This window comes from Clinocottus analis, unplaced genomic scaffold (genome assembly GCF_023055335.1).
Source record: "Clinocottus analis isolate CAN_PGR_092001 unplaced genomic scaffold, fCliAna1.0.p SCAF_8, whole genome shotgun sequence".
NCBI lineage: Eukaryota > Metazoa > Chordata > Actinopteri > Perciformes > Cottidae > Clinocottus > Clinocottus analis.
The window spans coordinates 10,431,562-10,443,498 of record NW_027176240.1 but is presented as its reverse complement, the minus strand read 5'-3'; the positions used below and the strand labels follow the sequence as shown (position 1 = coordinate 10,443,498).

The window sequence follows — 11,937 nt, the reverse complement described above, 5'->3', positions numbered from 1 at the left end:
GCAGATCTTGGTGCTGAATGAGTGAACGACTTAGTGATTAAAACAGATAATTTTGGATGACGCAGTATTTACCACACACACACTCTCACACTCAGCTGGAGACACACGGAGAAGTCCATGGTGAAGTATTGATTGAAAGCGGCTCTGTGTTGGGACAAGCCTGACAGTCAAAAGTACGTTTGATGTTTGACTCCGCCCCACTTTGAATGGGTTGCTAGGCGACGGCGGTCAGGTGACTGTCTGCAGACAGAACATGGCTGACCTGTCAGAAGACCAATGAGGGAAAGGCCAAATTTTGCATAATCGATCTTGTTTTTTTACGTCGTATTTGACCACAGTTGACCGTCGTGATCAGCAGTTGACCAGAGTTGTTCAAGGTAAGCACAGAAGCGCTCACATTTGGGAAGACCTACGACTGTGTCTGTCGCCTGGAGCCGCTGCTCAAGCTAACGATGCTGTTAGCTAGCTAAGTTTGACTAGCTGCTAACCAAACAACCCCCGCTTTCTCTTCCTCAAGTCTACTTGAATGTGAAAGCTTGCAGGAGGAAATAACCTTAGGACATTTCTTCATGGATGCAACTTGTTATTGTTGTATCCGTAATTGTGTCACCTTATTGTATTCGCCTTCGCTAAAAGCTAAGTTGTTGTATCGGTAGTGTGGCTGTACAACTACATTAGTTAAAGGAAAGATCACGTTACGAGTTAGCAAATGTGTAACTTCTTGTGTGGTATTTTAGTAACTCTTAAACCAAAGTCGATACCTGGACATGCAAACACAGACCTCCAAAGAGCAGGAAATGCAGGCAGCAACACTGTGAATGTAATGTGTCATCAGTTTTGGACTTGTTCTATTGACATTGAATTGGACTCGGGACTACGTGGAATCTTCATTCTAATATGTTCTGTCATATACACATCACACACACACAAAACATTGGGATGAATTATGTGTGTGCCTCGTATATTTTACAGAGTGGAGGTTTAAACCTTTGACCAGAGTAAAGCCCTTCAAATTGGTTGTTTAGTTGTTTGAAGGCATGATTTGTGATTTATTTGGCCTCTTTGGAGGAATGCCACAGACCTTATTTCTTGTTAGCTTTTGTTCTTGTTATGTTAGATCTAAATACAGGTTGTCAGTAATATGTAAGAAAACAGGTTTTGGAATCCTTTTAATGTAGGTTTCTCTTTCACTGATACAGTATTTTGTTTGCATAGATTTTCTTTTAAGTTTTTGAAGGAACTTAATGAAAGGCATCCAAATTGTTCCTATGCCCCAGTGACATCACTATCTGTACTTCAACGACATAACAGAGTTGTTACAATCTTTATTGACTATAGAGCAGCTCCATTACTTATTTCTACATGATAGCATCACTACATTTTATGGTTCAGGTTTGAGCAATATTGTTTCAAATATGCAGACCGCTTGCTGTTGTCATCATATCATGATATCAATGCTATTTCCTCCAACAAACTTGTATGTTCAAACTTGTATGTACAAATTCAAATAAAACAGATATCTGAGCCATGTTGTTGCGCAAGAAGAAGAAGCATTTTCTTTTAAGTGGTGGTTTCTTGTAATAATTTGTTAATGACTGGTATTTAAAACCCTTTCTGAATATTTAATTGAGTGATCTGATTGCAGATGAGTGGGTTGCCAGAGGGAGTAGCAAATGGCCCAAGTAGGAGTGAACACCTCAGGAAAGAGCCTCAGATTTGGGAGAGACCCTGGACTCTTGAAGAGATGCGGCAGAACAGTGCCAACTGGTCCCTGGCAGCTGACTCAGGAGTAAGTCAGAAACTTTGCTTGAAATAGGCCAAGTAATTCATCATCATCATTATGATCAAAATCCTGCAGAAATCTGAGGAGAGTGAAGGGTTTTTTACATTTTTTGTTATGCTTTGGTGTAATGAAAGGAACAACTGTCTTCATAACAGTTGTTGTTTCCTTCACAGCTCTTCCTGTTTCTCCAAGACTTCTCCCAGAGAATGCTGTCAAAAACCCATGATATTGAAAAGCAGTTGGACAGTCTGATCCGAGACACCAAGAACACAGATAGCTGCTTGCACTCTGTCTTTAACGACTTTCTCATGCTTTCTAATACACAGTTTATCGAAAATGTAATGTATATCATTTAAACTTTTTTAAAGTTCTACTTCAGTTTTGCATGTTATTCTATCACTGATAATTCACTATACTTGTTTGTGTATTTTTGGAATAAAAATGAAACTCTATCTGGTGATATAAAACATCTGTTTACTTTGCGTCCTCTTACAGAGAGTGTATGATGAAGAGGTAGAAGAGAATATTCCCAAGGCTGATGCTTTGGAGAAGCAGTCTGAGCAGGTATACATAATTCCTCCTTCCTGATCTTAACATTTGATGGCATGGAACACAACACTGACCAACCAGTATAATACTGAATGGTGCTTTTCAGTATTATTATTCAGGCACAATATGGCCACAGTATGTTATCCACAAGTCTTGTATCGCCCTGTGAAAGTCCTTTTTTCCCCTAAAGGAGAAGACTCGAGAGCAGAAAGAGGCAGCGTTGATCCCTAAAATGCAGGAAGCAGTAAACCATGGTCTGAGAGTGCTGGAGTCAGCTTTTGAGCATCTGGACATCAAAGCGGGAAACTCTGATTCAGAGGATGAGGAGGTCACAGGCAGAGTGGAGGCCATCCTGGAGCCCAAGGTGTGTTCTTATTCTTGAAACAGTAATTTATGATTACTGCAATAATGTATGTGATAATGCATCTTTACATAAATGTTATTTATCCTGGGTGTCTTTTTTTTTGTCCTTGTCTTTTAGGACCTTTATGTGGATAGACCACTTCCATATCTGATTGGTTCCCAGGCCTTCATGGAACAAGAAGATGTTGGACTTGGTGACCTCTCCAGTGATGGTAATATTCTCATGGCAGCTTCTTCAGGTGCTCCTACTGTTTATTTTCCCTCATGTATTTGTATGATTCTCTTTTCAGAAATGTCAGTGGACAGTGACAGAGACAGTGTAATTGAGAGTGAAGATGGCAAAGAAGCAGTTGTAAGACTTTTTCCTTTTCTTTCACAATAATTTTCAAGGTTACACATTTTTAAATATTCAACAGGCAAATGAAATTTCAATGTATGCATTTATTCATTCAACAGCATTCAGACGATGACTTTAATCAGGAGGAGGATGACGTTCCCAATAATATTAGGAAGGTAAGCTTGGCTGCCTGCCGGCTAAAACACATCAAAGTTTACATTCAAGCTGAACAAGTCAGTCATTGTGGATTCTCTTCCAACACTCACTTAGAAGTCATCCATATTGAGTTATGAGGATGAAGAAGAGGAGGAGGATGAGGATTCTGACATATTTGGAGACTCAGACAGGGATGACGACGATGATGATGATGACGACGACAGCACAAAGGTATGCCTCTTTGAACTTGTGTGTATATATATATATATATATATATATATATATATATATATATATATATATATATATATATATAAACAAGTTAATTGTTATATATTCAGGGATATCGTTGAAGTTTTTTTATTTCCTTATGGCATATTCAGAACACTGGCCCATCGTCTTTTGCTGATGAGCTGGCAGCCCGAATCAAAGGGGAACCAGTTAAGAAACCAGAAGGAGAGCGCGCATGTAAGTCACAGTCATTGTCAACCAAACGGCGATATATCATCTCCTTTTTGTTACTCCCACTTTTCACATTTAATTTAACACAGCACCAAAGTTTATATTTAAGATTTAAGTAATGACATTTTTGCATGTGCATGCTTATGGTTTTGTGTATCTACCATGCCATGTCTTTGAAGCATTGTCATCTAAGAAGAAAAGTAAAAGCAGGAAAGAACCAAAGCCTGCAAAGCCACAGGGTAGGACTTTCATTCATCATCAGAACGATTTAAACTTTTTGTATAATTTTGCATCACCTTTTTTTACAAAGCAGGCCCGGAGTTCTCTGTCTGCTCCTTAATAATGTTTGTGTATATTGTAACAGCAGCTGAAGAGGACAGTGAGGACATGTTTAAGCCACCGAAGATGGATGATGACGACTTCTCCCCATTTGGAGGGAAAAGTGGCCTCTTCAGTGGAGGGAGAGGCCTGTTTGATGATGATGAGGAGGTATATGAAACTAAATGATTTCCAGAGCTCCCTCTTCTTCAGCCGCTTAAACTCCGTATCAGATTTTGACCTCTGCTGTATTGCGTTATGTCATCTAGGGTGATCTTTTCTCTGATGCTCCAAAACCTCCTATGTCTGAGGAAAAAAAGGTGCTAAATGAAAGCATGAAACGCACATCTCAAACTGCAGGTGAGACTATATTTTTAAGACAAAGACTTATACATAAGATCTGTACAAACGTATAGAAAGAAAATTGGACTTTCAGATTAACACATACCTTTGCTTTTCCATTCAAGAATCTGACAAATCTGGAAAAAAGATTCCAGCTGGTGCCATTTCAGTATTCCCAGGTAGAAGCATTAACGTGTATATCAGCCAATATCAAGTTCTTGTCTGCTTCATCGTCCTTAACCAAACGACTTTCTTTCCACAGATAACAGCCTGTTCAGTTCAGGGATTCAATCTGAATCAGTCGAGAGCAAAGAGAATGGGACTCCAGTTCCTAAGACCAGTGCTGCCTCCAAACAGGTTCCTTCGGGAGCTACTTTTGGTGAAGGAGGTGGACTGTTTGATGAGGATGAAGAGGACGATGACTTCTTTAGTGGTACAAGCCTGATCAAGTCTGACTCTGGTAAGTGTGTAAGTGAAGGAGCACTTCAGTGCTCCAGTCTAGGTTTAAGTGGGATTCCTCACTCTCAAACTCCCGTGTGTTGGTTGTGTTTTCCTCATTTTCTAGCCGGACTCAAGAAGCCCACGAAAGCTATCGACCTTTTCGATGAAGAAGATGATGACGATGGTGACATATTCAGTGAAAAGTACAGTGCTCCAATTCCAGCACAGAGCAAGAAGGAGGTAGCGGAAGAGCAGGTTAAACAACCTGAGAAAAAGGTAAAGATTGATTTCAAGTGTCCCAATACGGTTGAACATGACATTATACTTAAATACATATTGTGTTTGTTGGAACTAAATTATGTGTTGTGGCATGTAGAAGAGTTCTTATGTTGATGATTCATTGGTATGTTTAGATGCCAGCAGGGGCCATCTCTATGTTTGGACCCGGGACTCAAAGCTTGCTCAATGAAGGCCTGAAGAAACGTTCAGCGTCTACAAGCGAAGAGTCTGAGAAATCTGTGAAGGTCTGAATGCTGTCTCACAATACACTCTGGACCCAATCTAATGTTCTGTGTTTGCACAAGCAAAATGCCAGATCTACAAAGTTATAGCAGTTTCAGTGGTATGATATGTTCACATTTTGTTTTGAGATCCTGTCTTCTGTCTATTGACTAATTTATCAGTAATGGATGCCATTAAATGAACAGACCTACCTAGTTGCAGTCAGTATATTGATGTTTGCTCTAAGTGCCATCAAGTGCAGTCTGAGAAAATATATTTTTAGAGTGCACTGCTGGCCTTGACTTATGTTGATAAAGTTCAGTTGTCTTTGCTCTGAACAAGTATTTTCCCTCAAGACTAAATCTCATATTTCTAAAAAGGAAGCAATGTTATAGAAAACAATTAATATAAAACTTTAATCTTTATGTTATGCATTTCAGAATGGGCCAGCTCCTGATGCTGCTAAGGCTGCTGTCAAGCAGACTCAGAAACCCAAGACGAGAGGCCTCTTCTCTGATGATGAAGACGCACAGGTACAGCTCTCAAATTACAATTTAAAAAAAAAGTGATAACAGTAATAACACCTTTTTAATTATACTGTATGTTTATTTGCCTTCTATAGGAATATCCAACTATCCCCAAGAGCCAGTCTAAGCCTGAGTTTAGAAGCCAGAGCAAAACCAGCAAGGCCCCATTGTCATTATTTGATGATGAGGAAGAAGAGGTGAGAATAATAAACTAATATTTCACACACTTGGACAAAACTGAATCGGCTTGTGCTTTTGCTGTACGTACATTACAATAATGTGCTTCTTCACCTTGCAGGATCTGTTTGCATCTGCAGCTAAGTCTAAAGCAAAACCTCATCCAGCTAAAGCCTCCACACCACAACTCGGCACAGCTGTGTCCAGCTCCCTCTTCAGTGATGATGAGGTATGAGAATAAAAAAAAGTCATAATACTGCTACTTACCAATGTTGAAGGGGGCTTACAATTATTTCCTTAACATTTGAATGACAGGACCAGTGGGTGAGCTCTATAAGTGGTGCGGGGAAGACAGAGGTAAAGACAGGCGGGATGAAGCCGAGTGCCAGTGCCCCCTCCGGTCTCACCAGTGCCAAAATGTCTCACAAAAGCAGCCTCTTTGATAATGATGATGAAGATGACCTGTTTGCTCCAACGACAGAGTCAAGGTATGCACACTTGTAAGGCTAAACAGTGCATAGCATACCTGCTCTCTTTTACAATTGTATATTAACTGACTTTAACTATAGAGTTTTAAAATAAATTGTATTGCTCAGAATCTGAATTTTTACCTATCCTCTTGTTCTTTCGCTCTTCACATAGTCAAAAGAAATCTCAGAGAGCCGCTCTCTTGTTTGAAGATGAGTTTGATGTTGATGAAGATAAAGGATCCGTCTCTGGCATCAAACCTGCTGTCAACACAAACACTGCAGCCGCATCTGCTAAAGTGAGTGCACTAACTTACTTGTAATGAAAATGAATCTTGTTGTGTAGCTTTCCTCCAGTGGGCTTTAAAAAGATTTAACAGGTTTAAGGGGTGAAATAATTGCCTCATTCCCTTAGATCAGGGGTGTCAAACTCTTTTTCACCCTGGGCCACATCAACATTTTGGTTGCCCTCAAAGGGCCAATTAACTGTAACACTGTATAAACTACTCTATAACATATTTGCATTTAATTATTGTTTATTCAAGTGTAAAAATATTGTACATGTAATTAAGCAAATTTTTCTGTTATTACAACAGAAATCCATTTCATTTAGGGTTAAGAAACCATTATGTTACACACCTGCTCACATACCTGTTTGTGGTCTGGGGCACACCTGCTCACATTGTATTCCTTCATCATGACACTGCCTCTAAACACAGAAGACTTACCAGTTTGTCTCCTTGAAGAACAAACGTATTTGCTTTCCCACCTTTTTTAAATGGCCTTCCCTTCTTGGACATTTTGGTATTATCTGTCAATCATTTTCAAGTTAATCACTTGTCTTTAGTTAAACGCTGATATGGAAACACTGCTTTCTCGTGCTTGGATGCCGTTCATGAGCGGGTCACAAAATCAATATGCATTGTGGGAGATGTAGTCTATGGTCATTGTATAGTGTAAAGCAGCATATACTTTAATTTTAAGACGATCATATGCCTTTCAAGCTGTCGTGGGCCTCATAAAATTATGTGGCTAGCCGGATTCGGCCCGCGGACCTTGAGTTTAACACCTATGATTTAGATCCTTCAGCTCAAGCATAAAACACCGAATTCGAAAAGTTGGCTCGATGATTTTCCCAACAAAAGGGATATTTAAATCTTGCTATAATACTTTTTTCACACCATGTCATTTGCATTATGCCCCACACTGAGGTTAAATTAAAATACAATACCTGTTTTTTTCAGACACTGGCTGTGGCCTCTCAGTCGTCCTCCCTGTTGGAGGAATCAGAGGAGGTTATAGTTTCTGGGACAGCAGCACAGGACAAGCCTTCAAAGCAGGAGAAGCCTGCAGCGGAGACCCCTGAGCAGCTCCCATCAGCGACCTCGTCAGAGATCAGAGAAAGTAAAAAAAAGCCTGCTGGTGCAGTCAGTCTTTTTGGAGGCATCGACGTTCTTGCCAACAAGCAGACAAAGAGCCTGTTAGATGAAGTTGACAATGACGACAGCTTCCTCTCTAAGGACAGCCCACCACCCAATGTCAAGAAGGAAGAGAAAGTCAAAACGAATGCTGTTAGTCTGTTTGATGACGAAGAGGAAGAGGAATCGGATTGGAATGAGCCGATATTCAAACCCAGTAAACCCGCAGCGAGCAACACTCTAACGGTTTGTATGATTATTCAGTAAACCTCATAATAGTGTGAACAAATGTTTTTGGTGCTTTGCTGTGCTCTTTCTCATTCAGTCAAAGTATTAAATGTGTGTCTTTGTTTTCAGCCTACTGAGGAGCGACCACAAGCAACAAGCACAGGTGTGTTCCAGGATGAGGAGCTGCTGTTCAGTCAGACGCAGCAGAAGGACAATGATCCAGATGTTGATCTGTTTGCCACTTCAGGCAAAGCTGCGGTCAGTATATTAGATAGTTTCATCTGTTTGAAAGGTTTAACTCAACTACGTACTGTGTCGAACTGTTTAGTTAATTAGATATTTACATTGCAGTAGCTTTATAATTTTATTATACTCTTATGCACAAAGACCAGATGCAGACATCTTTTACAGTTTTACTGTTTGCTTTTCAGAGCTCCAAGCTCAGCGAAGCAAAGCCAGCATCACAAAGTCTGTTTGCAGAGGATGATGAGGATGACCTCTTCAGCTCCATCAAGTCAATAGCGCCTCCTCCGGTAGTAATTTGATTATTTTGTAGTGATTATAATCATGCTGGATTCATGCTGCCCTAACATTGCATATTACACTAGCTTTATAAAATAGACATTGGACTGAACCACAAAATGTATAACAAGAGAACTTTCATCTCTCTCTTTCCTTTTTGTTCTCAGAAGGTAGCAGAGAAGCCAAGTAAAGCTTTTGACAAGGCACCACTAGCAAGTCCAGAATCTGTATCAGAGATTCAGGTGAGGCTACTGTCAGTGTCTACTTTAACAATATGATGGACTGTTTTTTCTTTGAGCCATAAACACTCAAACCTGTGTGCCTATGCGGTTTTGATATAGGATTGATTTTTGCCAATATTATCTGTTTTTCTTACAATTTTATTGTGTATATGTTGTGACACAGTGTTGTTTTCATATAAAAAACAAGAAATGCTTTCATTGGATTATATTATGAACCTGCTATAATGTGACCACACAGAAGCCCGAACCAAGTCCTGTAAAACCTAAAGATTCTTCATCGAGGATTGGGAAACTTCAAGTAATAATTTTGTTTTTATTAAATTTGTTTCCATTCCTGACATTTCACGCTTGATCCCTCATGAAAAAAAAGTCTCTTTTCTATTTTCTCTTTCACAATTTCTCTTCCAAGGTGTCTTCTGTTTGTTCTTTTTCATGGTTATGATAAAGCTGCATGACTACCAACATGAAGATAATTATCTGCTTTGATTAGCTGGAAGAATTTCTTTTCAGTTTCACAAGATGTGATTGCATCTTGCACTTGCCTCATTTCCATCCACAGTCCTGTCTTTTTCATTTTCCTTCAAATGTTCTTCTGCTTGGAGCTAATCTGATAAACTTAATAAAAAGAGAGCAGTTGTTAATGTATACTTAGGTGGAACGTCTGTTTAAATAGTCTTTGGTCACTGTTACGGGTCCATTGTGTATTTTTCTCCTTGACAAATTATTGTATTGGTTGTGTCTTGTCATATTCAGGCCAATCTGATGATAGATCCCGCTGCGTTGCTCCCTGGTGCTATCCCCAGTATGCGAGGGTTGTCCAGCTCCAGCCCTGCCACAACTCCTATAGGAGCCCAGAAGGGAGGCGTGGACTTCGACAACCCAATTCAGGTTACAACACTGGAGAGTGTGCACAAGGTGGGTTTTTGGTCCCTGGAGAAATACATCTGTTATTTAACAGTCTTTTTACTTGCTTTTCGGTCGCTCAGATTTTTATATTGTGAGCTCAAATCTTCTGTCATGCAGAATCGTGCCAAAGGTTCTGGACAAAGGAGACCCCAGTCCAGAGCAGCTAGGCAGCAAGCAGCCCACAGATCTTTAAAGGATGAAGAAGAGGCTGATGGTGGAAAAGTTCTTGGGCCCACTCCGAGTCTGTCTGGTTTAGCCTTACCTCCACCAGAAAAGTCCAGCCAGACGCATGCCAGTCCAATATTAGCTAACTTGGCTGCACCAGATGCCCTGCCCGCCTCCTCACCATCTCAATCATCTTTCTCTGAAACCTCCTCTAGACCGCCTGTACTGAACACTGGAAAGAAAGACGCAAGTAAAGACGGCAGCAGTAGCAAGATGCTGCCGTCTTCTGATGATGAGGATGACCTTTTTGGCTCTGACGGTCTGTTTGGGGCCACCTCAGTCACGAACACACCCTCCACCAGACAAACTACCAAGACTACACAACCTCAGGCCAGTAGTGGGGCGGGATTGAAGAAGGACAAAGACGAAAGCACTCTCCCATCCATTTTTGATGCTAATACAGGTGACCTCTTCCAAAAGGTCAAGCCACGGTCAACAACAAAGAAAGCTGCACCCTTTTTGGAGGATGATGATGATGATGATGAGGACATCTTTGGATCGAACAACAGCTCATCTCAGGCCTCCACAAGTAGTAAAGATATCAAGAACAGCAGTAGTTTTTCAAAACAGGACATCTTCCAGGTATCTTTATTTTACATTCATGGTAATACTGTCAGGGTTTTCTGTGCCACCATAAGAATATGTTTCATGTCTTTCCTTATCTGTTGAATTCCCAGGATGAAGTTTCCACCGTGCCTAAAGCTCACAAGAAGCACAAAGAGAAGACCTTTGATGCTAGCTTGTTCGATGACAACCTAGACATTTTTGCAGACCTGTCGGACACTTTAAAACCAAAACAGAAGTCCAAGACAAAGGGAGAGACCAAGTCAATATTCAATGATGACATGGGTAAGCATGCAGGCATTTTTTAAACTCTCTTCTAAAATCTTTTTTTTTTAAATCTGCATATTTAACCAAATACCTTGTCCATCTCTTTGTTTTTTAAAGATGATATCTTTTCACCAAGCACAGTTAAACCAGTCACGAAGGCTCCCCAAAAATCAAAGAAAACACCACCCTCTCAGGAGACCAGTACAGAGGCGGATTCAAGCAACATATTTGATGACCCACTAAATGCTCTTGGTGGGAACTGAACTGTTGTTTTTGAGTAGCAAGATTTGTACAATTGTGGTTCATTTTTTTTGGCATTTAGATCGCTGAAAGATTGGAGATCGGATACACTGTTGATAGAGTATTTATTCATTTGAAATCTTATAAATCCTGCAGCTTATTTTTTGCCAGATACAGATTTTCAAATGAAAGTTATTCCAAGCATCTTCTGACAGCACTTCCAAAATCATCTCAGTATCAGATCATACTATGTAACAGTTATTACGTACTGTTAATCTTTATTATACATATTAGCACTTTATAAGCATACCATATGCTTAGCCTCAAAGCCTGCAGAAATTAACAGTAACTTGTTTTGTTTGTTTGGAAGATGTCTATCCTTTTGCTTTTCCATGTTGAGATTCCATGTCCTTGAATTTGTGCCATATCATGGTGATGAGAAATCAATGTGTTTACTTACTGTCTTAGGCATTTTGACAATGTTTTTATTAATAAGAAATTTGCCAATTTCTTAACTTTGGCTGTGATGAAAACAGAAATTCATTTTTAATAACTAAAAAGAAACATATTTTATGCTATCTGAAATTAGTGTGATTTTTTTCCATGTCACTTTTACTCATGTGCATCATGTCTTTTAGACTTAGAGCCCATTCAGAAGAACATTAGATCTGCCGTGATTACACTATTTTTGTTTAGTTTTTGGATGATTGAGGTTTTGTTACTTTGCCTAGGTCGTGAATAATAAAATAAAAAAAGAAAGAATTTAAGTTCACTAATATTTAAAGAGAAATCCCCCTAGAAGTTATATAACCTCAATAGGAAGTTTCATAAGTAAATGCTCCAAACAATATAAATGCATACTTGGGGAGACTTTCTTGTACCTGTTTGTGGTTTGGACATGG

At 39.6% G+C, this 11,937-nt stretch overlaps 1 protein-coding gene across 4 annotated transcripts; it reads left to right on the top strand.

Annotated features, from left to right (window-relative positions):
• Positions 1–238: 238 nt before the first annotated feature.
• washc2c (WASH complex subunit 2C) lies at positions 239–11,762 on the top strand. 4 transcript variants are annotated; one of them, XM_068567987.1, is made up of 31 exons: positions 239–377; positions 1,646–1,789; positions 1,957–2,121; positions 2,279–2,347; positions 2,523–2,696; positions 2,814–2,907; positions 2,986–3,047; positions 3,152–3,208; positions 3,303–3,419; positions 3,572–3,656; positions 3,830–3,889; positions 4,018–4,139; positions 4,238–4,328; positions 4,436–4,489; positions 4,573–4,770; positions 4,876–5,027; positions 5,165–5,275; positions 5,693–5,785; positions 5,875–5,976; positions 6,078–6,185; positions 6,272–6,444; positions 6,599–6,722; positions 7,668–8,087; positions 8,199–8,327; positions 8,501–8,602; positions 8,759–8,833; positions 9,072–9,131; positions 9,587–9,748; positions 9,857–10,546; positions 10,642–10,813; positions 10,913–11,762. In XM_068567987.1, exons 2-31 carry the CDS (start codon positions 1,646–1,648, stop codon positions 11,056–11,058), a joined length of 4,311 nt encoding a protein of 1,436 aa, XP_068424088.1. In that variant the 5' UTR covers positions 239–377; the 3' UTR covers positions 11,059–11,762. The 4 variants fall into 4 exon arrangements, with proteins under 4 accessions (XP_068424088.1, XP_068424087.1, XP_068424091.1 ...); XM_068567986.1 differs by having other exon boundaries at positions 4,015–4,139; XM_068567990.1 differs by lacking the exon at positions 3,830–3,889 and having other exon boundaries at positions 4,015–4,139.
• Positions 11,763–11,937: the final 175 nt, after the last annotated feature.